The sequence below is a fragment of the Nelusetta ayraudi genome, unplaced genomic scaffold, assembly GCF_046127955.1.
Source record: "Nelusetta ayraudi isolate G7.1 ecotype Tasmania unplaced genomic scaffold, CSIRO-AGI_Nayr_v1 ptg000070l, whole genome shotgun sequence".
Lineage (NCBI taxonomy): Eukaryota > Metazoa > Chordata > Actinopteri > Tetraodontiformes > Monacanthidae > Nelusetta > Nelusetta ayraudi.
The window spans coordinates 8,465,726-8,492,300 of NW_027466120.1; the positions used below are offsets into that span (position 1 = coordinate 8,465,726).

At 44.1% G+C, this 26,575-nt stretch overlaps 1 protein-coding gene across 4 annotated transcripts in view; it reads left to right on the top strand.

Moving 5' to 3' along the window:
* Nucleotides 1-341: 341 nt before the first annotated feature.
* The window catches only part of LOC142899002 (extracellular sulfatase Sulf-2-like), a 48,688-nt gene continuing 22,454 nt past the window's right edge, over nt 342-26,575 (top strand). Inside the window, exons 1-5 of one of the 4 annotated variants that reach the window (XM_076042369.1) lie at nt 342-913; nt 11,215-11,271; nt 25,166-25,385; nt 26,064-26,184; nt 26,278-26,396. In XM_076042369.1, coding sequence (XP_075898484.1) covers nt 25,226-25,385; nt 26,064-26,184; nt 26,278-26,396 — 400 coding nt within the window. In that variant the 5' untranslated portion in view covers nt 342-913; nt 11,215-11,271; nt 25,166-25,225. Of the gene's footprint in view, nt 914-11,206; nt 11,272-25,165; nt 25,386-26,063; nt 26,185-26,277; nt 26,397-26,575 lie in introns of all 4 variants that reach the window. The other 3 variants (XM_076042370.1, XM_076042368.1, XM_076042371.1) reach the window with 3 other exon arrangements.

Genomic DNA, 26,575 nt, shown 5'->3' on the forward strand with positions numbered 1-26,575 from the left:
CGAGATAACAGATAGTGAATACATCGCAAAGTTGTGTAGCGCACGCTCTGCCTTCAACGTTACTCAGATTTTACTCTGCAAAGTAACAAAACTTCCTGTCGACGTTCATCATTACACTCTAGTGCTGGTCTGTGGTGTGTGTCAGAGTTGGCGTGCGAACTGCTGCGTCCGTTCGAGCTCCCCCATTGGCTCACCATACCTAAGTCCCGCCCTCTTTTAATCATCTGTCAATCAAGGGGGGGGGAGAGAGAGAGAGAGAGAGAGAGAGAGAGAGCGAGCGGGTTAGAGCCGGGTAGAGAATGACAGAGGGAGGGAGAAAGAGGAGGGAAAGAGTGAAAGTGGAGACTCGGGCCAGCCCCGGCAGCCAGAGGCAGAGCAGCAGCAACAGATGGCTGGAGCGGCTACGGCGGCGTCTCGCCACCGACAAGCAACCCCTGGCAGCTGCTAGAGAGGGAGTGTCAGAAAGTCACTGCGGGAGAGGCGGGGGGGAAAGAGCGAGAAAGACCACTTCTTCTGCTTCTTCTTCTGCTTCTCCGAGTTCTTCTTCTTCTTCGTCTGCTGCTGCTGCTGCTTCTTCTTCGTCTTCCTCCGAGTCCGCAGACAGGTCGGGGTTTGTCTGCGCCGAGGAGACATGGAAGTGTGAGCGCAAGTTTGTGTAGCGGAGTGAGGAGGTGGAGGTGGAACAGGTTTTTTTTTTTTTTTTTTTATGGAGGAGATGAGCGTGTGAGCCGAGCCGAGCCGAGCCGAGCCGAACTGAACCGTAACGAGCCGCTCTTCCTTCTTTTCCTCCTCCCCCTTCTTGCTCGGGGGGTCAGAGAGGAGAACACCTGCTGAGGGCGACGGCGGGGCTGGCAGCGGGAGCAGTGCCCGGCAGCAGGACCCGGCAGCCGGCGGCTAAGAGGACGGAGGTACCGTGTCTCAACTCTTTGGCTCGAAACTTCGCTGTGTTTGTCAGGCTGCCTGCGGTCAGAGCCGCTAGCCGGAGCAGCCCGCTGCGCGCGCGCACGCGCGTGTGTGTCTGGGTTTTCGTGGCCATATTGCACACTTGTCAGTGTGTGTTTGCGTGCCGCCGCACTTTACTGACAGCGACAGTAAAGTGCGGCGTTATGTTTTATCTACAGGTCGTTTCCAGCGGTGTAGCTTAGTTTATGGTAGAACCCCCTCTGCCCCCCCAAACACACACACACACACACACACACACACACACACACACACACACACACACACACACACACACACACATCTGTCACATCTACACATCTGTCCGGCCGCAGTCACCTCAAAACAACAGCAAAACATAAAGTTTCACCAAACAAGTGCACAAGTGGCGCAAACACAAGTAAATTCCCTAAAGAGGCACTGAAGCAGTGGCTGACTCTCAAATTAAAAGTTATTATTATTTTTTTTTTTTCAGAAGCACAATACTTTTATTAGTCCCCAGGGAATTTCTGTTCGTAACAGTGCTCCATTCAACCTCAAGACTGTACACAGTGCAAATAGAAATAGAAGCATGCAAAATAAAAAAGATAAGACAGGAAAAGGCTATGTACACAACTTTAAAAAAAAAAGTGCAATCAAATGTGATTGCACTATTTTTTATTTTTTATTTTTTTGTGACAAAGAACATGCTGATACTTATCTTTGCACATTTTGTTAGTGGTTGTATGGTAATTCGGAACATTTTCTAGTGGTTATACGGCGTATAGCTGCGTATAGCTGCGTATCGCTGCCTGACAAGTCGTTTAACTTCGGGAACTTGGGAGGTTCGCTGAGGTGAGAGAGAGAATGAAGGGAAGCCGCTCCACCCTGTTATTTTACCACCACTTACTTGTTATAGTCACACACCCTCTCCCCCGCCAGTGCCACCAGTGTACCAAAACCGCCAATAAAAAGTCTAACAACCTGAGGGACCCCATGGAAGCAGCTGCATGGTCATGAACTTGTACAAGTGCAGCTAGAAAAGTTGATGGTTCGCTCACCCCCTGGTGTGCGACGGGAGTTAAGATACATTGTTGAGAAGACTAAAATAAAACTTCCTCTTGTCAAGGTTTCACATTCTGCTTATTTTCAAGACTTTCTTTCCCAATTCCATTCTACATTGAAACAGGTTTGCACAAGACCTTATCCAAACATTCCAGAAAACAGCATGTTTAGCCCACTGTACACAGCAGCCTCTTGGAAAAAGGCTCAGTCGTAGCTTCCTGAAGCTGGTGCGTTGGTCGACATTCCGTTATGCTGCCCATTGCTGATAATGTCCGTTCCAAATGTTTCACACAGGACATAAAAAGCAGCAGTGGTGAGGTGGTCTCAGAGGGAGGAGCAAGTAACTCAGCTGTCTCAGTATCTGTGCCCTTTGTGACATCACAAAGGGCTCACTTACATGACTATATGCCTATTATTATTATTTTTACAAGGTAAAGAATATAGTGCTTCTTAATAAAACAGGATAGTCACATAATATTATTCGAAATCCGTGAGACATTAGTCTGTCTGGTCAATGTTTATCATCAGCTTCACTCATTTTCTTGTTTGCCCAAAATGTGAAACTAATATCACTTGTTTATATTCATCATCATCATCATCATCATCATCATCATCATCATTTCATTAACATAATTAAATATCACCTTCATAGTTATGTTTTCTATTAAAACATTGTTATAATATTGTTTTTGTAAAGACCAAATCATTCTATTTGGATAACTATTAAAAATATTTCTAAACATGCATGTCCCATTTTGCGACTGATGATATTAAATAATGTACTGTCCTTCTCTAGATTACTTAATGTATGAGTTATAAATTATCTGGGTGTTTTTTTTTTTTGTAAATTGGGATAATTTTATTTTGTTTTGCACTAAAGTCTATTGTTTCCTTTAGTTCTCCATTAGTAGAACATCAATGTTGGCATTTCAACAAGATGACGAAAACGTTAGCATCCCCAACAGGATTATGCCAGTGTGAGGCAGTCGGTCTTCCTCAGTGTATTCACATAATCTTCCGTCTTCCTCTCTCACGCGCTAATTTTCTATCGAACATCATAAACTCAATCCAAGCCATTTAACAGTGTAAGGTTGCCGGTACTCCATTGAACTGGCTAATATATGGATATAATAATAATATATCCATATAATAATATAATGGATAGTACAAAATTATTTTTTAATGCACATTGATACTTTGGACCATGCAGTAAAAAACAAACAATATTCCAAATAAGACACGTTTCAGTCCTTGATCAAAAGCAAAACACTAAAATATGTCTACTGCATTTGCGAAAAGCTTGAGACCTTACACCTGCTTATCAGACCACAAATAAGAAGACTCTGGGCTAATTTCCAGTAAGAAGGAAACCCACATGTTGCTTTATCGCTAAGTCAGCAACAGAATGAAGGAGAACTACATGTGTACGTTTGAGCAGTTATATAAGAGAATTATTGTAGAAGCAAGTCATGTAACCTCAAGATGCTCACATAATTGGTGTGTGTTCTTATGAAGAGCAGTCTGCTTGTGTCTGTCCTTTGGCCTCACTAGACAACTAATAAGGATGGTGGTGCTCTGTAAAGTGTGCAGGGTGGATGCATGGACTACTGCTAAAGTCCATACTTTGTTCAATCTGGGAAAGAAAACTGCTGCCACCACAGATTGTGTGCTTGTGTGTTTTTCCTGAAGCTCGCTGCCTTCATGTTGTCCCCTGACCTCTCATACTGCTGTTCCATGTTTTTATATTTCCACTCTTGTCAAACTGTCTTTTCGTATTTCATCAGACTCAGTCAGCTGGTTGGTCACACGTGACTGTAACTCCACATGAGCTCAGATTATTATATGAGCAGAATGCTTCACATTCCTGCTTTACTCAGGGGGGCTTTAGCCCTGTACACATGTGCAATTCATGATAACAAATACATAGATACAGTAAGTCTGTGTGAAACAAATTCGTTTTGAACTGCATAGTTCAAATTTTTTTTGTTGTCGAGTGCTTCCCATTAATTGTCTATGTTGTGGCAACATGCCACAGTCTCTAAAGACCCCTGCTGCCCTGCAGGCACATTTGTTCTGGAGCACTTTTGCTTCCACTACAGACATCTTCACATCCCAACGTGGATGAAGTGAAGTGTATGATGAGAATGTCGGTTGTAGTACGCACATTATTGGAGCGCAAACAAAGTGGTTACGCTTTGCTTGTGCCTCATAAATCACCTCGTGAATCTACTACTTTTTAATTGTCCTTCTCACTTTGTTTCAGTTGGTGGGAGGTCGGGGGTTTTCTTTTCTTTTTCAAATTAAGCCCCCGACAGCTTAGATTGGTGCTTGTACGCCTCATGCCTGTATGTAATGCAGCCCCTCCCCCACCCAGCCCGCTTTAACAGAATTGATGAAATTGGTAATCGTTATGGACTGCTGCATTGGAGCGATTGACCTTCACAGAAAAGGAGAGGCTGAACAAGGTTTCCATTTGAATGAATGTAAAACGGCAATAAAAAAAAAAAAAAGCACTCTATACCTTCTGTGGGTGGACAAAGAGTCAGGGTAAGACTGTTTACCACCAAGACATTTAAATTACAGATATTGAATTTGAATGTCTGGTGAATGCTGTGATGGAGCCAGCAGTCTGGATTTACCCTCAGCCGTAGTGGAGCTCAAAGTCAAAGTCCAGTCAAGGGAGGAATGACTCAAAGCAGCTGAAATAAAACTGTTTTTTTGATTGTTAGGATATTAAAATGAGTGTAGTGAGGCCGTGCTGTAGGTGTATTACTTATCTATCTTTGAATATTCAGCTTAGCTTCATTCATGCCAGTAATGCTGAATTTCTGGGTGCAACTAAGGACCTTGGCTGTGTACTGCTTTTGTCATTAGTGTATGTTTTTATGAAAAGGACACAAAGCCCAAACCCACCCATAATCAAAAAGTGAAAATGTCCTGAAGGTGATTATACAGGAAAGAGACTCTGATTTTATTTTGAAATAACCAGGAGTATCCATGCATACTGCAAACTTGAGCTGTGTCAGATAAAGTGGTACATGGGCTTCCTCTGCTTTGTGCTTTGTTTGTACATAAGCAATGTCACTCCGCTGATTGTGCCCTGGTAACCGGAACATGACTTATACCACTAACCCACCATCCATGTCTTTTCCCCACAGGAAAACTGAGGCAAAAACAATGTTCCACATGGCAGTTGCACCAATGAGAAGTTTCAAGAGTGACTATGCCCTTGGGACTAACTCAATTCAAATCAATATCAATCAAATTGATATAAGAGCATAGATTTGTTGAATCTGCCATCCCACTACACTGATTGACATCTGATTACTGTGACTGATTCTCGTGTTAAGATTCATGCACAAGAAACCAGTTTGAGATGGATGAGGAGTGCCCCATCAGAAAATGGGCATGGTGTGAAAAAAAAATCCAGTGGTCAAAGTGGTCAACAATGTTATTTGGGTTGGCTGAGGGAGACCATTGGCCAACCACAAGCAGCCTGAATTGTCCACACAAGGCAGGATGGGCCCATGCTACGCTCCTATGCTACTTCCCAGTTTTTGACTCTACCATCTCAGTGGTGCAGCAGAAATAATTTGATCAGTCAACATCTATGCCGTATTCTGTCGGCCACAGACAGAATTTGCATGTTTCAACAATTTGGGGGAAAAAAATGTCTGCAAAATTTCATTCTGTGCATCTCCAATTGCTATTCTTGATGGTGAATCCACTCAGCTACATTTTGTGTGGGAAGACCACTTATCCCAGATTGAAATAGGACTCTTTCTGATAAATAACACTTTAAGCCATCTCAATTCTTTTAATACCAATTTATTTTCTTTCTTTTTTTTTAGTTGATTGCATCAAAAGAGGCAGTCAGATATATCAATAAAGGCGCAGAGATCAGGTCCTAATTGGATAGCATTCAAAGGTCTTCTGTGACGTTGACAGCCCCTGTGCGTATTCTCTTTTAATGGCTCTAAAACCAGATAGAAATCAAGAATCCTTGAGAGAAATTGGAGGTAAGATTTTGCTCTTCTTATTGGTTCAAGTTTGAGAGAAGGCCTTTTAAGAAGAGGTTTACTTGCACTGATCTATATCTTTATAAGACTGTGGCACGTTATCTGGTAGCAGAGGGTAATTTTAAATATGCGGAGGAAAAGTATAAAACTAGGGTCTGGAATTCATATACTTGGTTTAAAAATGAGACTGGGGTTATTTGTTCGAGGTTATTTGGGGAAAGACTTTGATTAGTGTCTGCCAAAGACAGATCAGTTGCAGAAATTGGTGGAAAGTCATCGATACTGTCTCTAACAAGGTAAAATGTGATCATTGATAAAGGAATTGCATATTACTGTCAAGAGGGAAAAGAGTAAATGAAAATGTAGATTTGGCTCGAAGAAAAGGAGCATGCAAATGTTTTGGCCCAGAGGCAGAAGTCCAAACATTAGTCCGAAGTTGCTAAGAAACCTGTTGTTGGTTTTAACTGGTGTGCCCTTGTTGAAGTTTTGTCCCTCCCACGTATTGTCTGAGCCCTGAGTGCCACTCAGATGTTGCTGCTGCAAAGTTTGAGTTTTCAGTAGTTTTGTTTTTCAGTTAACTGGCTTTGCATATAATTGTAGTACTATAGGAGCAATGTTCCTCTAAGATTTTCAACAAAGTTATTAATGACTCTATTGATGAGTGTTATTAATGGGTCTGATTTAATCCGCTGCAGTAATTTAGTTCCATCAGGAATCATGGTGTCTCCTTTTAATCACAATCCAGGAAAACTTCTTCCTCTGACTTATTTTTCCTTGTGCACTATGTGAGTCTCAGCATGCGGGATATGTTACGTGTGTTATATTTTAGGCTTATCCACCTCTGATGTGGACTGTCAATCCAGTTTGTGTATTTGTTGTGGAGGTGTTTGAAAACAAGATATTTTGGTGTTGATGCTGTCAGTGAATGTTTTCCAGAGTTCGAAAGCAGAGGCGTTGAATAAATCTGCACATAGCACGAAGGCATTCAACTCAACTACAACACAGTCTCTAGCAGAGGTTCTCCTGAGGTCAGTGTGTGTGTGTGTGTGTGTGCGTGTGCGTGAGTGTGTGTGCGTGAGTGTGTGTGTGTGTCAGAGAGAGTCATTAAGAGAGTCGGCAGACAGACAGTTGTGAGAATTTCCAGATGAAGGTCACACAATTGTGTCCAGTGGGACAAGTGTTGGTGGTCGAGGTGACTGCAGGCTGACACCACACTAATTATACCGGGGTTACTGTCAGCGCTGTGCCCCACAGCACAGTCAAGCACACCTGCTGCACAGGCATCGCATGTAACTGTGAATCCCATCTTCAGTTATCGTTTGTGTCAAACTGTCAGCGATCAGCTTCGTGATCAATAAGGATAAGATTATCTTGCGGCAGGATGGAAGCGGGTGAAGTCTGACCTTTAGATAGGAAATAGTGCAGTTTGAATTAAAAACAAGCCCTGTCATTTTAGCTTGTGCTGCGCTAGTACTGCAGTGCCAGCTACCTCAGACTACCAATGTGGCGTAGATTCATGATTTCCCTGTATTATTTTGGAAGTCATTCTTATTGTTTAGTTGTGTACATCATGTTGAATCCTTGTGAGGGCACAATTTTTAGATAAATGTTTGAATAAGCAAGGGAACCAGTCTTTGGGTGGACCTCACTAAACCTTATCAGACCTAACTAACTTAACTAACCCAAATAACTTAACTCATTAATGACCATCGGTTCCATGATTTCCTTTTCATGAGGACATTGCACACCAGTAAATATTAGATTAGATGGGGCACTATTTCAGTTTAAAATAAAGCGTGCTTGACAAGCAGGGGGTATTTAAGGTTTTGTGTCTCTAGCAGCAAAGATATTCAAAATTGAGTGTGTGTTTTGATTGATAACTGGCACAGACTGCCATCGTCATTATTCCGACGGATTTGCGAGCCAGCCAGCCTGCAATAATTATCACAAATAATTAGGCACTCCAGAAATACAAAGAGACCAACACTTAAGTAGTGTTAAAAAACCAACAGACAAACAAACCCAAAAATCAGTCTTGATTTAAATGTAAAAGTCAGAGACAAAACTGGAAAGAGGACAGGATGAGACATTGTTGGTTATTGAATTAGTTGCATTCAAACTGTATTTAGTGCACACTACACGTCCTCTGCCTGTCCCTCAGGTCTAACCTCATGCCCATCTGAAAAAGCATATCTGATTCATTTCGCACTCAATAATTTACCCCAATTAGGCTTGCTACTAGTTAATTAAGCTCACGCTTGCTACTATACGGGGACCTTGAGTGTTTAGAAAGGCGGCAATAAAAATGAATAATAATAATAATAATAATAATAATAATAATAATAGTAATAATAATGATAATAATAACAATGATAAAGATAAAGATAAGAAAGTGAGGAAAGGCAGCAACAAGTTCCAGTACCCCTTCTCCACCAAGCTGGTTCCAGTGCTTGTTCAGAGTCAGACTAAGCAGCGGTTCTTGAAGAGGAAAACAAAGTGAGGAGGAATAGTCAGCAAAATCGGTTTGTAAGAGAAAATGGCAAAAGAAATTAAACAAAAACAGTGTGTGGAATGGGACAAGTGAAAAGATACAAGATGCAGCGACAAGGGTTTTTTTTTTTTTTTTTAGAAGTGGTGAACATAGCGGGGAAGATGAAGTGAAGGAGAGACGGAAAGCAGAAAAGGAGTATGTCAAAGAAAGAAAATAAACTGGAGACGACAAGAGAAAGAAACAAGCAGGGGACGGGGGAGGAACAAACAATGGTTGAGAGGCTTCTCAGTGAAGCATGAAATAAGAACTGGAGCATTTCAGGAAAATAAACACACACATAGACACACACAAGCGTGTGTGCACGCACACAAATCCAATTCCAAAATATATATAATATTTAAGACAAAAAGTCAGCACAAACAAAAAAAATGCTTCAAAAACCTATATATATATTAAAAAAAAAAAAATCATTGACACTTGGCAACAAATATTGGCAGCTTTTTTTTTCTTTTTTTTTTCCCCCAGAAGCCATTCCTCAGTCTGTAAACTCAAGGACATGGAGTCCTTGTTATCAGTACCAAATTGGGGCAGATCAGCAACTTGTTATTGCCAACATTACTACCACACCCAGACACTTTGAAACACTCAGATTAAGTGTGTTTGGTATGACGCTAAACAAAGCAGAAGCACAGTGATGAATGCACCAGAAATGGGATCAGCAAGAATGCACGAAACAGGGAATTCAATAAAAGGAGCGACCTTAGGATCAGACGTGGTGTGAGAGGAGAGAAACATGAGGCTGGGCCAGAGAATGAAACCGGTGTGATGCTAGAGGAGTCAATAATAATTTAAAAGATAAATGGGACCAGAAATTAAATGGCACACGCTTTAAGTGGAAACATGAATAGAGTGTATCAATCAGATTTTATTTATATGGCACCTTCCAACAGCCAAACGGTGCACAGGGTGCTTTCCAGAGTAAAACTAATAAAAGCAATTACTAATACAAAAACAGTTAAAAGACAGCAAAACAGTGAAGGTGGCAAAAAAAATAATGGCAACCCAAATGCATAAGAACTAGCAATTCAATAACAGTGAAGCACATGCAGCTTTTGAGGCACAAAGGGAGACAGATACTGCAAGCAAACAGAAGTGCTACGACTGTCAGCCTAAATTTAACCTGGAGATTTCACATCCGCTGGCAAAACAAGTTGGCTGTGACGGTGCTGTTTAGGGGGCACTTCTAAATATTATAGTCATTATTCCAAAGTGACTCCATCATGTAGTTGCTGTTTATTTTTTGCCGTTTCTTTTTAATGTTTAGTTGTCAGTTTGATGAGACGACGTGTCTAAACAGTGGAGCCAGTTTCATGATGGCCTGAAGACCACAAGAGCTGCCATAGACCAAATTCAAGTCCCTGACTGGCTGAGCTTGTGTGGTCTTTACTTCCCTTTCAGACCCACACACACACACACACACACACACACACACTCAGCCCACCAGCCCACCTAATTCTAGCATCGCCTCCCTTGTGTGTCTTGCTCTTTCTTTTCCTCTGACAGACTTTCTCTCTCTCTCTCTCGCACTCTCTCTCTCTCTCTCTCTCTCTCTCTCTCTCTCTCTCTCTCTCGCTTGCTCACAGCCGCGCGCACATTGACGTGGAGACACACACAAACAAGTGCGCACATGCGCACGCAAACACACAACACAACACAACACAGCCACACAAGCCGGTCACCCGGTGGGAATTGGCAGCTTGAAAATGAGGGAGAGAAGGCAAAAAGTCATTACTCCTCTCACTCAATTTGTTTGGTGTGTGTGTGTGTGTGTGTGTGTGTGTGTGTGTGTGTGTGTGTGTGTGTGTGCGTGTTCGTAATCCCGCCATCAGTATGCTGGTCAGGCTTTGTAACCGAGGGAAGAAAATTGGAGAGAGAGAGAGAGAGAGAGAGAGGTGGGAGGAGGGGTGGAGGAGGAGGAGGGGTGAGGTTCCAACATGGACTTCTTTTGATTACAGATGGTAAATGTGCCTTCAGTCACCTCCTCCTCCACCTCCTCCTCCTCCACCTCCTCCTCGCTCTCTCCCTCGCCCTCCTCGTCTCTCGAGGGATTTGCGATAGACGTGAGAAGAATGTCTGAGCACGGCGTCAATTTTCTTTTCTTGGGGTGTGGGGGGGTTAGATTTACGTTTGTATCACTTTACTCTGCTTGCTCATCAGGACCGCACTCTGCTTCTGGTGGCCTTTCATGACGATGATCTGGCCTTGCCTCCATATTTGCATTTGCTGACGACGCAGTGAAATAAGCTTTCACACTTAATTGATCTTTTTTTTTCTTTTTCTGTGAGCCCTCGGTTGGTCCACGTTATCTAATCACATGACTTAAAAAGTTATGTGATTATAGTGCACCACTTATCAGAAGCTGCGTTTCCATGACAGTTTTTCGCAAAATAAAAGCAATATTTCTAAAATTTCGACAAGCACAATCGTGATTTGCAGGTGTTTCCATTGAATGGTGTGAAGTGCCTTTTCTGCGGCCTTTCTCTCCTCTTTGTCCTCAGTTCCTGCTCAGTTCCTGCTCAGTTCCTGTGTTCTATAAATGTTGGTTGTTATTGTAATTGATTTTTTTCCCTTACATAACAGAAGAGAACAAATACACAATGTTGCGACACTAACCTGAAAACAGTGCTCTGATTGTCTCTTTCCTCCTCTGCAGGACTGAAGCAGCAGCAGCAGCAGCAGCAGCAGCAGTGACGGCGGCAGGCTCAGATCGCCCTCCAGGTATCGGCCCTTTTATTGCACGTTCCTTGCAACTGCAATCACTGTTAAACGTTTCAATTCAGCCCCGAGAATCTCATTCATTAAATGCGTGTGTTTGCAAGAGAGCGAGCGTGTGACCCTGGAACTCTCTCACATTCCTGATTAATGATGCCATTTGGACTCAAACAATGAGAACACACACTGCAGCTGAGTTATGACTACGGTCACACGTATGAAAGTGGTGCATTCAAGGACCTCAAAGGAGCAATCGTTGAACTCCTTCAGCCATTTGTTTCATACAGGATGTGAGTAACAGTAACACCTGTCCGTGTGAAGGAGGACAGTTCCTGTACTGTCTTCATTTGCTTGACTTCAAGCCTCACAAGATGCAACTTTCATTCACTAAAACACCGCAGACGCAGCTGCAGTAAATTGCTTTTACGAGACGGACGACGACGAGGTCTTTATTTATTATTGCCGGCTGCAGCTAAAGAGAGATTAGTGTGAAAGCTGCAGCGTTGTCATCACAGTTGTATATTCTCACTTCAAGCGAAGAGGACTTTTGATGAAGTTGGTCCTTCACGCGCGTGCCTATTGTGGTTGTTGGTTCCTTTTACTTCCTGTACGCATGCGTCTCTTGCAAACACTCAGCTAATTAAAAATGTGCAACTCTGTCCTCCTTCATCAGCGTTAGAGCCTCGTGTCTTTATTGATTCAACACATAAACATCAAAGTCGCAGCTGCTATCAACTATATATGCATATATACTATATGTGCATGTGTGCGTGTTTGTGTGTGTGTGTGTGTGTGTGTTGTACAGTGGTCATCTCCCAGCAGAGCTCTCCTGCTCTCCATCAGTCTATTTCTGTCCATGAGTGGGCAGGATGGATGGACTGCCCGGAGGGATGAAGAGGGGGATGAAGAGAGAAGGAAGTGTGTGTGCGTGTGTGTGTGTGTGTGTGTGTGATGCACTTCCCTCCTCTGCTGTCACTCTCTGGGGCTCTCTGTATGGAATCTGTTTTGTTTACAGCCGGTAATAAATTAATTGGAGCTGACTTCAGCAGAGAGAATGACACAGTGAGACAGGCGGGGAGCATGGCCGTAATGAAGGAAGCGTCGAGGAGACGGCTCAGAGGGGGCAGAGGTGGCTGAGATGCGGACTGGGCTTGAGACGTCCATCTATTTCCTGACTTCGGAGGGCAAAGAAGTGCACTAGGTTGCGCTGTGACAAATTGTTTGAGGCTGCACACCTGTACTTGTAGACCAGAGGTGGGCAAACTTTTTGACTGGTGGACCATAATGGGTCTACAAATCTAGGGGCCTACAAATACATATGAAGGATGTGTAGAAAACACATCATGTAGCTTTAATGTCATTTGAAAGTGAACAACAGCAAAATTACCACAAAATATTCCTTTGGCTCTTTACTGAAGTGACTCTTATAAGACTGAAAAGATGGAGGAACTACAGCTGTTTTATGACTTACTTACAATTAATATCATTTCTTGAACCCTCAGAGGTCGCGGTGACTCTATGCAAAGAGACACATTTGCCTTGTCAAGCAGGATTTGGCTTCAACTCCTGTGCAACACTGTTGGCATTTTCTCACAACTCAGACACATTTAGGTAAAGTTCAATCTGTCAAGCCAGAATTTAACATTTGTGTCAAACTTGCAAGAGTCGCTGGCAAACTATGAGAATTTCAATTGACTTTCTTTGGTGTACAGGCAAAGGACCTGCACTTGGACACAGTTTACGTCCACTCTATTTATGTTAGTGTTGCCGCGCAAACACAGTTGTGTTATATACACTGTTGGTTGGACAAAGCAAGACTTTAAATAAAAGAAACCTCTGTGTGACATTATGGTTAGAGTTGTTGCGAACTCAGTGGTCACTTGGAAACACTGGGTGTTCTTGCCATATTCTTTTGCCGTGTGACTAAAGGCCTTATCAGGAAATGATTCCTGCTACATCTACGAAGCTTCTCTTACAGTTGGAAACTGTAATAAAATAGTTCTTGTGGCTAAGCAGTTTGAAATCAGCTGTTTTTTTTTTTTTTTTGTTGCCATATCAAGATGTACTATGTGACGCTGTAGTGTAAGAACATCAGTTGGCATTAGTCTCTGCTGCAGGGTTTGTACTGTCAACAATGATAAATGTCGGCCGTGCAGCTGCGAGACCTCCGGTCCTTCCAGCTTCCAACTGTTCCTCTAAATTAAAAGAGTGGTTCAGAAGTTTCGTGGACTCGCTACTTTTATTATCAGGATTGAGGGAAATCAGCTTTGTTTTATTGTGATTTATTCTCCAACAGCCCATGAAGAGAACATGTGACTAAGCAGTGAGAAAGGCGTCCATTGTCAGGTTTTTTTCACAGATGGGAGGACTTGTCCATGTTGCAGTGAAAGGGACAGCGGAGGATAAAGACTGTCAATTTGCAAGATTCGGCAGAAAGACTCGACAGTGGAAGAGCTGAGGTTAGCCGATGTGCTGGATAAAGGAGGCCTCATCAAAGCCAGTGGTTTAGGCGGAACAATCAAACAGATTTTTGCTTCTCAGGCGGAAACGTAGAGACGTGCTGAGGACGCTCTGCCTCATGACGGCCCTGCTTCCACTTTGCTGCTGGTATTCTGATATGTAGCACTGGCTCGACCCTGAGCGACTCCTGTTATCAACTCTGGCGGGATAGTGTTGGGTTCAGGGTTTCAGCATGAAAAATAAGCATACTAATGTCACCAACAAGCACTCGGTGGCGCTCAAATACACAGGAGGCCAACGTCTAAAACTTGGACAAAGTCACAGGCCAACATTTATACTTATTGAAAACATTTTCCTCCAGATAAGACAGTGAACTTCTTTAATATGGATCCAAACAAGCTTTCCTTCAACCTGAATATGGAACAAGCAAAGCTTAACACAATACAACGAGAAGATCTTGGCATTCGCTGAGCTTGTCCCTTAACTGCCCGATTAAATCCCTGACAGACCTTTTTGCTGTTGATTTTGGACCAGTGTTCTGATCAACACTGACCCCAACCCCAACCCTAACCCTAACCCTGACCCTGACCCCAACCTCTTGATGATGATAAAGCCAATCATGAACTCATCATTGCCGTGTATTGTACGGTCCCAGCCATTTGTCCGCTGTACCGGATTTTAGTTTTTTTTTGCAGTGCTGCTACACACACACACACCACACACACACCACACACACAGAGCTCTCCAGTGTATTGTCCGGTCAGTGGTTTGCCAGGTGTAGGTGTGGTGTCCCCATTACTAATTAGTTGTTTGCAAAACCTCCCTCCTCTGTGGAAGGACAAACTTTGTCCCCCCCAGTGGCACAGCATGTATCCCCCTCCCCAACCCCCACCCATCCCTGCCCCCAAGGAGAACTGGTAGATTCACTCACACACAGCACAGCAGAGGTCACCTGCTTCTGTGGCCAAACACGTTGCAGTGTGGAGCTGTGGAGGTCGACACAAAGCAGCCGGTGGTCTCCAAGACCCAGTGGTTGGATGAAATGTTGACTTTGAGTTTCACCTCTCTTTCTGCAATGGGAAGGAAGTTGGGAGGTGGGTAGGGGGGCGTTACAATGGTCCAAGAGCACCATTGCAGTCACCAAAAGAAAAGCATGCTTCAACTGTGCCGGTTTGAAAGGGCTTCCACTCAAACTGCCATCAGCTTGGTGCAAGTCAGACGCGTAGTGAGAATTAATGATTGAATGAATGAATGAATACCATAAGTTTCCATATTTGATGCTGAACATTTATAAATCATCGGTTCAATCATAATGCCATGTGAAAGCCCTCGGAAGCCCTCATTTTACTGCAGACCTTCTTTGGAGGACTAAAGTGTCAGTCTCCCGATGGGTATTTTTGACCTCCAACATAAAATGATTAAACATTTCTTTAATTAAAAGACAATTATGTGATGTAATTCAGTACATGATACCTGAGTCTGTGCACAGGACAGAAAAAAGGTTGAGTGGCAGATATCTACTTTGTAAAACCCAAGGAGAGCTGAAAAGCTGTTCTTCTGCAGCATTCTGCCGTCAGTGTATAAACACAAGTTCACGCACTCGCACACACACACGCACTCACACACACACACGCACGCACGCGGTGCCGTGGTTGACTGTAGAGAACGACGCCACTGCGGAGAATTTCCATTCCACGTCGAACCTCCCCAGCTTCCTGCCATCGTTTGTGATTTACTCCTCCATTAGTCCACCTACGGAGGTGTGTGTGTGTGTGTGTGTGTGTGTGTGTGTGTGTGTTACAGGATGAGTTGCGTTCACTCCCCTCGTTTTCCCTGCAGATTATCAGCCAACGGTACAAACCTGAATGCGTTTTTGTTTCCCTTTGCGTGACCACAAGTCATGTCGGCGCGCAAACATTTGCAGGAGGTCTGTAAGCCTCAGGTGCCCCGCAGACGTTTGAACTCCGTCTTGTTTGTGTGTCGTGAAAACACTGGCGTGGCCTCAGGCTGCAGATTTAAAACAGGAGGAAGCGGCAGCATCACTGACTGCTTCCTGTCAGCCGAGCGCTCATATCCTGCTGCGGTGCAGGGCGGCACGGCAAAAAATGTTAAAAATGCCAGAATCACTTTTCTGTTTTCTGCAAAAGGAATGCCCCCCCACCCCCCCAACAACTAATAATATACCACACATTATTAGGTCAAGGTCAAGGTTGCTTAATTGTCAATCCTGTTGTCAATGAACCCCAGAATTACACGAAACCTACATATGGCAAAAAAAAAAAAAACTGGTGATGAAAACAGCTCAACTTGGAAAAAGCTCTCAAATATGAAAAGGTTCTGTTGCTTTCATGAGGTGGTTTTTCACACGTATCCATATAGAATTATGTTTCGCAAAAGTGTCATGGAAACAATTATTTTTTTTTTTTTGCATTTACACATCAGCGGACGTGACGTACGGGGTCACGTGACCAGTTCACTGACCAGTCAACAAAGTCATCAAAGAGAAAAATAGAACAACCATTCTGCACAGCAAACAAATAAAAACAAATAAAGCGCAATTAGTAAAAGCTCTTACGATCTTGCGGGACCAGATTTGACCAGAATTACGGCTCATGCACTTCACGCCATTCAATGCAAACACCAGCAAATGGCAGTTGTGCTCTGTCAAAATTTTAGAAATTTCACTTTCATTTTGCGGGAAAAAAAAAAAAAAACTGTCATGGAAACGCAGCGAGTTACAGAGCATTGAAATTGTTCCTCAAAATATAAAACTACTTCAGAGTAGTGCAAATAAAGAATGAGTGCAAAGGCTACAAAAGTGTGTGCAGAACTGGAAGAGCGCGGTTGTGAAATACAAAAGACGTATGCAAAAGAAAAAGAATACAAGGCGCAGCATAAATTGGCAGATGCAGTCTTGAGGTGTGTGATGCGACACATAAAGTGCACGTTACGCTCCTCTGAATTATTATTATTCTAAAGATGGATCCCAGAGCAACCTCTATAATAAGTCTATTTCCATACGCCGCAGTAAATATTCTGTGGCTCAGTCGTGACTGCACCGCTCTTCTCTGCCAGTTGGACTAATTACCCCTCGTTTAACCTGCGTGTGTTATCCGCAGCGCCCCCTGGAGCCCATCAGAGTCCTGCTGCGAGGTCACAAAGGTAGAAACACTGGGCGCACTGTTGCTGCACGCGCTGTCGTCCGCGGCAGCCTGTTTGCATGTGTGGCGCGTCTGGCGGCAGGCAGAGCCGAGGGGGTGAAAAGGTCAAATAGCATGTGGCAGCTAACCGGCTAGCTTATTAGTTCAGCCTGGTGCTGCTGGCAGTGAGGCTGTCTGCAGGAGGCAGGCGCGCACACACACGCGCGCACACACACACACACACACACACACACACACACACACACACACACACACAGTGACAGCCTTGCAGTCTCTCTCAGTGGGTCTTGTTTGTGAGACGCCGGTCAGAACTCCTTGGACGCTCGCCCGTTCTTGCTCTTTTTTTAGTTCCTCTTTCTCCTTATCTGATTTCTTCTCTTCTTTCTTTTCCTTCTTCTTCTTCCTCCCGTTTTGCTCTCTTCCTCGCCCTCGCTCTCTCGCTTCTCTCCTTGCCTTTAACTAATTTCCCTCAGTTTCTTTTTCTCTTCTTCTACGTTTTCAGTCCTCTCCTCTCCTTCTTTTCATTCCCTGTATTTTTTTTTAGTTCAAGTGTGTCTTTATTCTTCGTCATATGTCGTTACCATAGTCACAGTCGTCAAAAAGGGAGAAAAATACATTGTTTTACCTCCTAATCAATTGTACGACCTCTTTCTCCATCAACTATGTGGATTTAAATATGAAAGCTCTTTTGTGATGCGTCTGAAAGGAGCGTGCACGCGCACACTCGCGCACACACTCGTGCACACACTCACGCACGCGTTGCAGCAGCCACCACGGAAAATACAAAGCAGTTACACACCTTTTATTTTTGTGTGTCTCATGTAGCATTGTCATGTAACTGGCCTTACTTTGCCGCCAACACATCTTTGGATTGTCAAAATGCCGTGGCGCTTTTCATGAAACGTACTCGCTAATCAAAAAGAAGCGGCTTGATTTTTAATAAGCAGAGCGAATTTGCAATGTGGGGACGTTGCTTTTCTGCTGCCCAATCCTTTTGCGTGTGGACTGATGTCTTTAGCCGAGTTAAAGTTGTGGCTGTTTAAGAACGGCGAGTAGCAGGGTGCTTGTTTTGCCTTGTGATTCTATCATTCAGGTTTCAAATGTGACCCGTGGACTCAGTAACCTCCGTCCGATGTGTTTCCAACCGGCAAAAAAGGTTTTTGCATCCTGGAACTTTTCACGCATCAGAAATATTAGCGTGAAATTTTTGAGGTTAGCTGCATCAGACAGTCAGGTACATGTGTGTGTGTGTGTGTGTGTGTGTGTGTGTATGCGTGTGTACAGCACCTCATTTTCCACTTGCATTTTACTTTATTTTTTTATCAACAACAGGTCTGATCTTCAACCTCACTAAATGAGCTTAATTCTGAGAAAAAAATAAGTAAAAAATTGTTCACTTAGACGCATTAAAAATGCGACGATGTGGCCGAACGCTGCTCGACTCCGCCGGCCGTTGTGGTTTTGCACCGCAGACGCCTTTGATAAGTACATCAGCGTGCTGAAGTGGAGAGAGATGTTCAATTACCTTTGATGGCGTGCTCCTCATCAATAAAGCAGCCAAGGAGGGTCGAAGCGATGAGAAGCATCGCTCTGCTGTGTCTGTACAGCTACATTACCAATAAATGATTCAGACACTGACTTCACGTCTTTAAAAAAAAAAAAAAACTCCTGCACAGCTCTGCCTCGTCCACAAAATGAACCACAGCTGGCTGATACGATTGGATTAATGTCAAACAACGCTCCTCAGTTTGTGTTAACAAGGTTGAATTCACTGGATCCACTGTGTGCGTTCACGTCACAGGTTCTTACTAAATGCTTTCGGAGCTTTGCTTTACTTTACTTACTGTTGGAGTTTGATGGCAGAATTTTACAGTGAACAACCAAGTTGTGATCATTGTCTTTGCAGTAGTAGGTGCATGCTTGACCATTTTAACAGGAAGGGAAGTTTTTCAGTTGACTCGGCAAATATTTGAAGTCGGTAACCAATGGGATCCAATGGCCAAATTTGTGACGTTATAAAGAAATCTTGTGGCCTGAGTGGAAAATAAAAATGTAAATGTCTATATATTTTTTTGCACTATCCTTTACCTGGCTTTTTTTTTATTATTATTATTGAGAAGATGTGAAAACCTTAGAAAATGGGGCTCCAAATGAACGTTGCAATATGCTTTGTCACCATTAGAGGCCGCTAAATCCAATACACTGCACCTTTAGTGTACATGTGTAGCAACATTTTCATAGTATTTAGTCTGAAGTTTAAGGGCCTTTTCTCTCCACTGAGATCATTTTAATTAGTTGTTGATGCCAAATCCTCACTTTCATTTCTTTGTGAGAATATAAACCCAAGATGCCAAAGTTTGTGACGTCGACATCTTGTGGTTTTGACTTGTTGGAAACGTTTAACATCAAAGTAGTAGAAGCTTCAGCAAATACAATGCTGTCAAAACAACTGAAGATAACAGGACAGTCACTAAAGCTGCGTGCAGTTTATAACAGAAGGAGAAGTGTGCTCATATTGCCAACAACTTTCCTCTTGTGCGTTAGCGGTTTTTTGGTTGAAAGATTCCTGCCTTGATTTTGTCATCATATTGAAATGCTTTGTTTTCAAGACATTTTCCAATTTCGAAAAAAAAATACAAAGTAGACACTTACGAAAGAGTGAGTCACTAAAATCACTCCTCACCCATCAGCTGTTCCATCCCCTCCTTCCAGCACTAACGCTCTCATTCATGCTCCAACTTCTGCTTTCCCGTCGTTCGCGTCATCAAGTCGGTGCCTGCGGGGAGTTCATCTTCTTTTTTTTCTTCTTTTTTTTTTACTCAGTTACTTTGGGGGTTTTCTCTCGTTGCAAAAAAATTTAAAGCGGAGGGAGATGGAAATGGAGAGACAAAAGAGAGAGCTGGAGCCAGAAAGAGGGAGAGAGAAAGGTGGGAGGGAATGAGAGAGAGAGAGGGAGAGAGAGAGAGAGAGAGAGATGGAAAAAGGCGATAGGACGAAGGAAACGGAGGAGGGAAGAACAGGAGAGCTTAAAAAGATAAGCGGAGGGAGAGAGGGAGAAGGACGGAGGAGCAGCAGCAGCAGCAGCAGCAGCAGCAGCAGCAGCAGCAGCAGCAGCAGCCGCGGTGCCAGTCGTGCGGCCAGGCAGCCAGCAGCAGCGAGAGCCGCCACAGGGATTATTACCATGGGTGACAGCAACCAGCAGGACCTGAAGCAGCAAGGCGGCAGTGTCATGAAGGGGCAGTGAGAAGGGGAGCGAGGGAGCGAGGGAGCGGGACGGGTGACTAAGAGAGCCGCAGACAAAGAAGAATGAAAGAGGGAAGAAATGAGAGGTTGACGCGAGAGGAAGCGAAAGAGGAAGAGGAAGGAAGAGGAGTGTGAGCCAGCCGGGCTTCACTCGTCTCCAGCGGAGGAGCTGACGGACTCTCTGCCTGGACCCGTCCGGCACCTCGCAGCGCCGCTGACGCTCACTTGCTCACTCTGTCTCTCTGGGATTGTTGGCTTTTCTCCCTCCTGCACGTCAGGTGAGACTCGGTGGTCGTCGTCCACAAGGTAGAAAGTGTTTGGCTGGTTGAGCTTCAACACTCTCAGCTTTCTGCTCAGTCTTTATTAGAAATGCTCCTCTGTGTGTGTGTGTGTGTGTGTGTGTGTGTGTGTGTGTGTGTGTGTGCGTGCGTGTGTGTATATGTGTGTGGAGTTTACAGTCATATTTCATATTGTGATTGAATGTTTTTGGGTCTGGGCAAACTTTTTGACCGGTGGGGTCACAATGGTTTCTCAAATTTGACTGAGGGACCAGAGCAGCAGCAGCAGCAGCAGCAGCAGCAGCAGCAGCAGCAGATGGGTGGAGTGTTTTTGGTGAGCCGCCTCATAGGAGAAAATAATACATCATGGGAACACGTGTCAAACCAGTGTCTTTGAAGCCCCACAGTGATTTTAGCTCTTCATTGAAATGACTCTTGGAAAGATGGATGACTTATTGACTGTATTAGTAGAACATCTTCAAGTTCGACTGGCCGGGTTAAAAAGCTCAACGGGCCACATATGGGCCCCCGGGCCGTAGTTTGCCCTGGCCTGTTCTTAAAAGTGACACACTCTATATGTGTCACACCACACACTGACGCGACAGGATATCAGCTGTTAGCAGCCGTGCAGTGCAGATTGTTTGCTTTGCACCTCACAATCAGTTTGATGTTGTTGCACATCAGGGTCTCTTGGTTGAACTGCTTGCACTGTGTTGATGATCTGATCTGCTTCCTTGTGTGTGTGTGTGTGTGTGTGTGTTTGTGTGTGCTGCTCAGAACCTTCTGTTTAGAAAAACGAAGATGAGCTCGCTGTTCTTCTTCTTTTTTTTTTGGTTTGGTTGCCCTCGCAGGTCACATGATCAGCCCGGCTCAGTGTCGGCATGTCAGCACAGGAAGTCGAAACTGCCTGCTGAATTAATGCATACATGTGTCTTACAGACAGGAGGCTGTCCAAAGTTATCAATATGATGATATATTGATTGTCACAGTATTGGTAAAAAAAAAAATAAAAATAAATATCTAATCAAATAATCAGCATATGTGAAGTAAAGAGTGACTGTAGTGACTGTAGTCATTGTTCTCTATTGTAGTCTATCTGTGATTCAATAGAATCCAATGCATACATTGTCGTATCATAAAGCAGTGATAGACAGTCATTTGTGTACAATTTGTGTGCTGTCTTTTGCATCATTGCATTGTGTTTTACCTCAAGGCAATTTGTCAAACATTGAAAACAGACAGGAATCTGTCGTCCGCTGTCACGCTGCTCCCACGCTGGCCATTGTTCTTCCTTAGCTGTGCGTTGGAATGTGGTTGTGTCTGAGATCCACGGAACCATGGGAGCAGCTGTGCAGGCTGCGCTGTAGCCGTGCCATGACTGGGATCTGTTTGGTCAGTGTTGTTGTTGTTGTTGTTGTTGTTGTGTCTAGAAAGATATGTTCTCCGGTGTTTCGGTGTTGTTATGGAGCAGAATGCACCGCAATATGCTAACGATGCTCTGGTTAAAAACCGTCTGGGTGCTGTGCTCTGATTGGTGCGTGCAGTGCAGGTCATTGACAGCAGGATCGCTTTGTCTGTGTTTTAAAGCATTTTTGCTGTTTTTCCTCTCTGTGTGTGTTTGTGTAGCTTTGGATATTATTTTCATTTCTGTCAAACAATAATTTTCACGTTCTCATCGTCACTGTCATTGGTTTTGTCAATGGTAATTTATCATTTCGCCATCTTCATAAAATAAGACCTCTTGTTGTGCTGTTCAAATTTCCAAACAACCATTTTATCAGATTTTTAAGAAATTATTATTGAATTATTGAATTACGTAAATGTTTATATGGACCCTTATAAAAAAAATTGACAAAAAAAAAAAAAAACTTGTCTTGGAAGGTAAAGGAAAAGAGAAGAGAAAAAGGTAAAGGAAATACCTGCGCTCAAGCCTCCCTGGGTTCTTTATGGGATGCTGCTGTGCGCCTACCTATACATTTTTCATTCATCCAATCACGTGGCAACAACTTGTTACATGAAGGCCAGGCCAAGATGCCCTGCTAAAGGTCAAACCAGGCATTAGAACAACGTGATGTACAACGGGGTTTAAGTAAACTTGAGTGTGTTGTGTGTGTGCTGAAATGTTGTGTGTGTTTTTTTTTTTCCTCCATTTTTTTCACCAAAACCTCTGAGCTTTCTTGCACCCTGCTGAGTGTCCGAGGCTCTGGGCCGGCAAGCGTTTCCGTCAACGCATCTCCATCACTTCGGTCGCGTCGGCTTCGGCTTGATATTACAAAGAAACAAGGAAAAAGAACAGCTTTTTACAGAGAACGAGACAAAGTATTTCAGTGATCCTAATGATTGGAGCTGATATATCGCACAGCCAGCTGTGCTATTGAGCTGATCTTGTTACCACAGCAACCACTGCAGTTTCCCCCTTTTTTTAATTTTCTTTTTATTTCTGTACTGGACAGGAAGCAGGAAGCTGACCAGGGACCTCCTGAGAGCGTGTGTGTGTGTGGGGGGGCGGCATTTAGCATAGCGGCTGCTTTCCATACATCATGAATATGGAGCAGCAGCCCGGCATTAACACCGTTATTGACATTCAACACATTTCATATGGAGTCAGATGCATCTGCGCGAGGGCCGCCCATCTGCTCATGAATATTAAAGATGTGTTTGTGTGTGTGTGTGTGTGTGTGTGTGTGTGTGTGTGTGTGTGTGTGTGTGTGTGTGTGTGTGTGTTGGGGGGTGGGGGCCGAGATGGAGAGATGGAGACAGACGGAAGGAGAGAGCGAGGGACATGAGGGGTTGGTGGAGGGTGGAGGTAGGGGGGGGGGGTGGGAGGGGGGGGGGTGATGGACGTAGAATTGAAGATCCCAGAGGTGTTCACAGTTCAGGAGAGCATGACTGCACATCTCGGCACTCATCACACAGCCTGATGCATGACGTGAGCGCCAGTCTCAAACTGCCTGGCCTGCTGCTTAACGCAACGTGACAGCTTGATTCTGGCTGCCATTTCCTCATTTCCCTCCGCAACCAGGGTTGGTGTGCCCCCCCCCCCCCCCCCCCCTCCACCCCCAAACACCTGATTCACCTGCTGAGACGCCAGCGGCCATCAGCTGAACACGAGCGTTCACAGAACTTTATGGTTCTGGCTTTTCGACTCGCAGGCGAGACGATGGCCTCCTTTAGACACAGGTGTGGGAAAACTACAGCCCGGGGCCCACATGCAGCCTGTCAAGCTTTGTAATCCGGGTCTGCCAAACTTGAAGAAATTATATTAATAGTTAGTAAGTCATGAAATAGCTTTATTAATATTTTTTTTCATTCTTTCATTGTTTTAAAAGTCATTTCACTGAAGAGCTCAAAACACATTAAAGTATGTTTCATACATACATATATCCTAGGATATATTTTGCTCAAACAATAATACATTTATTTGGTATATATATATATATGTATGTACACATATATAGGTGTGAACAGTTGTTTGAGCAGAAGGGAGCGTGTGGTGCAACTCCAGTTTTCTTCCTTCTCTCTGCTGTGTTCCCCACAGCTGCAGTTGTTGTTGCCATATCTCTCCTGTCTTAGGACAAGCATGCATCTTTTAATGTGCTCATGTTGTCTGTTTGTGCTATACTTAGAGATGAAGCGTCCTTTAATCTGCTCAGCCAACCCTTGTTGTGTCAGCTTGGCTTGCTTTAAAATGTGAACGTTTGGAAGTGGAGCTTTCGTCACCGCCGCCGCCGCTGTTTCTGCTGCTGGAGGCAACGTCGGTGCTTCCCACCGCCTTCCCAGCATTCACGCCACAAACACGTTGCAGGAACTGTGGCTGTTGTACTTGACCAGATAGAAGAATTAAAGCAGAACAGAATCAATAGGTAGTTCCAGTTCCTTACTGGCTTGAAACGATGACACACCAGTGAAATGGAAGCGCTTCACCGTGTTCCTCTCCTTGTCCCTCCCTACTTCCCCTACAGTTTCACTTGGTGTTCCATTCCACTCTCACCTGTACATATACACTGTCAATGCAATGACTCTGCCAGTCTTATCAAGTTTTGTTTCTTAACATTAATATTTCACACACACATAAAACTCAAGGCCATCTTTGCTTTGTGAGATGATTTGGTTCAGATGATGTGCTGCTGTTGTTTACCGCCGCAGACTCGCAGCAAAGATCTGATGTGTCGCTGCGCTGACGGGAAGCGCGCCAACAAGCAATCGGCAGCGCTGCACGAGCAGAGCAGCAGCCGACTCTGGGACTGGAAAATGAAAGAAAATAATCAGATGTCGAGGCAGCCATATTTTTTTTTCCCCTCCCCCAGCACCTTTATGACATTGTATTATGAAATGACCTTTTGTGACCTCAGTGAGGACCATTTCTGGTAAAAAAAAAAAAAAAGGAAAAAAAAGATGGGGACCGACAGTCAGTCCCAGATTGTACACATTGTCAGAAATCACCCACAAAACGCTAACAAAGAGCCATGTTACCGTCTCTCAGTAGCGTGCAGCCCTGTACTGCAGTGTTCCAGCTGCACCACAGCTGCTTGAGAATTATTCAAACTTATTTTGTACCAGATAGAAACATCCCTCCTGTCTGTCATTTTAAATTAGATTTTTCTACACTTGGAAACATTCAGAAATTAGTAAAAAGCCTCAATGATCAAAAATACCTTTTTTTTCCTTTTTGCAGAACGTCCACAGTGTTGCAATCCTACGTCATCCATTCTTCTCTACAGCTGAGCTTTCTTTGTTGACTTGGTTTGTTTTCCACAGGCTAGAGGCGTCTCGAGCAGCTGATTGGTTGACCTTTGGGGAGATCAGGGGTCCGAGGCCATGGCGGGCCGACTCCTCCATCTCCTGATCGTCTTAGCGACGCTGTGCTACAGCCACGTTTCCACCGGCCAGCGGCTGAAGCCCCGCCTTCAGAGGGACCGCCGCAACATCCGGCCAAACATCATCCTGATCCTGACTGATGATCAGGACCAGGAGCTCGGTGAGTCAAACACACGCTCACACCGTTGTTGTAGCGTTGTTGAAGCGACTCATAAAGGTCACAGCTGCACACTCGACAAGGTGGAGCATGGTCTTGGTGACCAGGTTCTAAAGTCAGGTCTTTACATCCAGAAACATGCATGCTGGTTTTCTTGCAGGATGAGGTTGATGTTTCCCCCCCTTGTACGAGTCAGTGTAGCTGGTTGCTCCAGGTTAGATGCTGTTCCTATCTTCTATTCAGATGCTGCGTCCATCCTATCCCGGCTTTATCACTACCCCTGAAGATGTCAAATTGGTCGTTGCGTTCATAAACCTCTTTTGGTGTTTTTTTGCCTGACATACAGCATAGAGAGGAAGCCTTTGTGGTGTGAAAAGGGCTTTATTTACCAATGATGACTCGGCCTTGACAGGTTGAAACTGAGACGGCAGCATTGCATCATGCAAATCTTTTATCTTTTGACTTAGAAATTTACTTTACAAGCTGCAAAATAAGACATTTTTTTTCAATAAAGTTTTTTAAACTTAAACTTTATGGTTTTGATTGAGCAAAAAAACTACATTCACTATTTGCTATTTCATACTGATGCCAGTGAGTCTTATTAGGTCATCTGATTCTTATAATACATATTACGGCAACACCCTTTTATCTACTGTACTAAGTCACAAAGCTCTGTCGCAGGTTCAATGCAGGCGATGAACAAGACTCGCCGCATCATGGAGGAGGGCGGGACTTCCTTCTCCAACGCCTTCGTCACCACGCCCATGTGTTGCCCATCCCGCTCTAGTATGCTGACTGGAAAGTAAGAAGTCTTTGTCTCTACTTGCTAAAACGTGATGCTGGGACTCGGATGACGAGACAAAACTCATTTCAGCCTCTGCATTTTGTGAACCAGGTACGTCCACAATCACAACACCTACACCAACAACGAGAACTGCTCCTCTCCGTCGTGGCAGCGGCAGCACGAGCCGCGCACCTTTGGCGTCTACCTGAACAGTACTGGCTACAGGACAGGTATTGGCACACCTGCACATACACACACAGTCATGCACGCTCACACAAGCACACAGAGGATGATATTAGAGTGTTGCCAGCGGGAAGCTCAACAGCAGACCTGAAAGTGTAGCGCTTTGACTGTCAGGTTGACTCAGAGGATGAAGGTCGCGGTAGCTGTAGCGTCGAACAAAAGATGC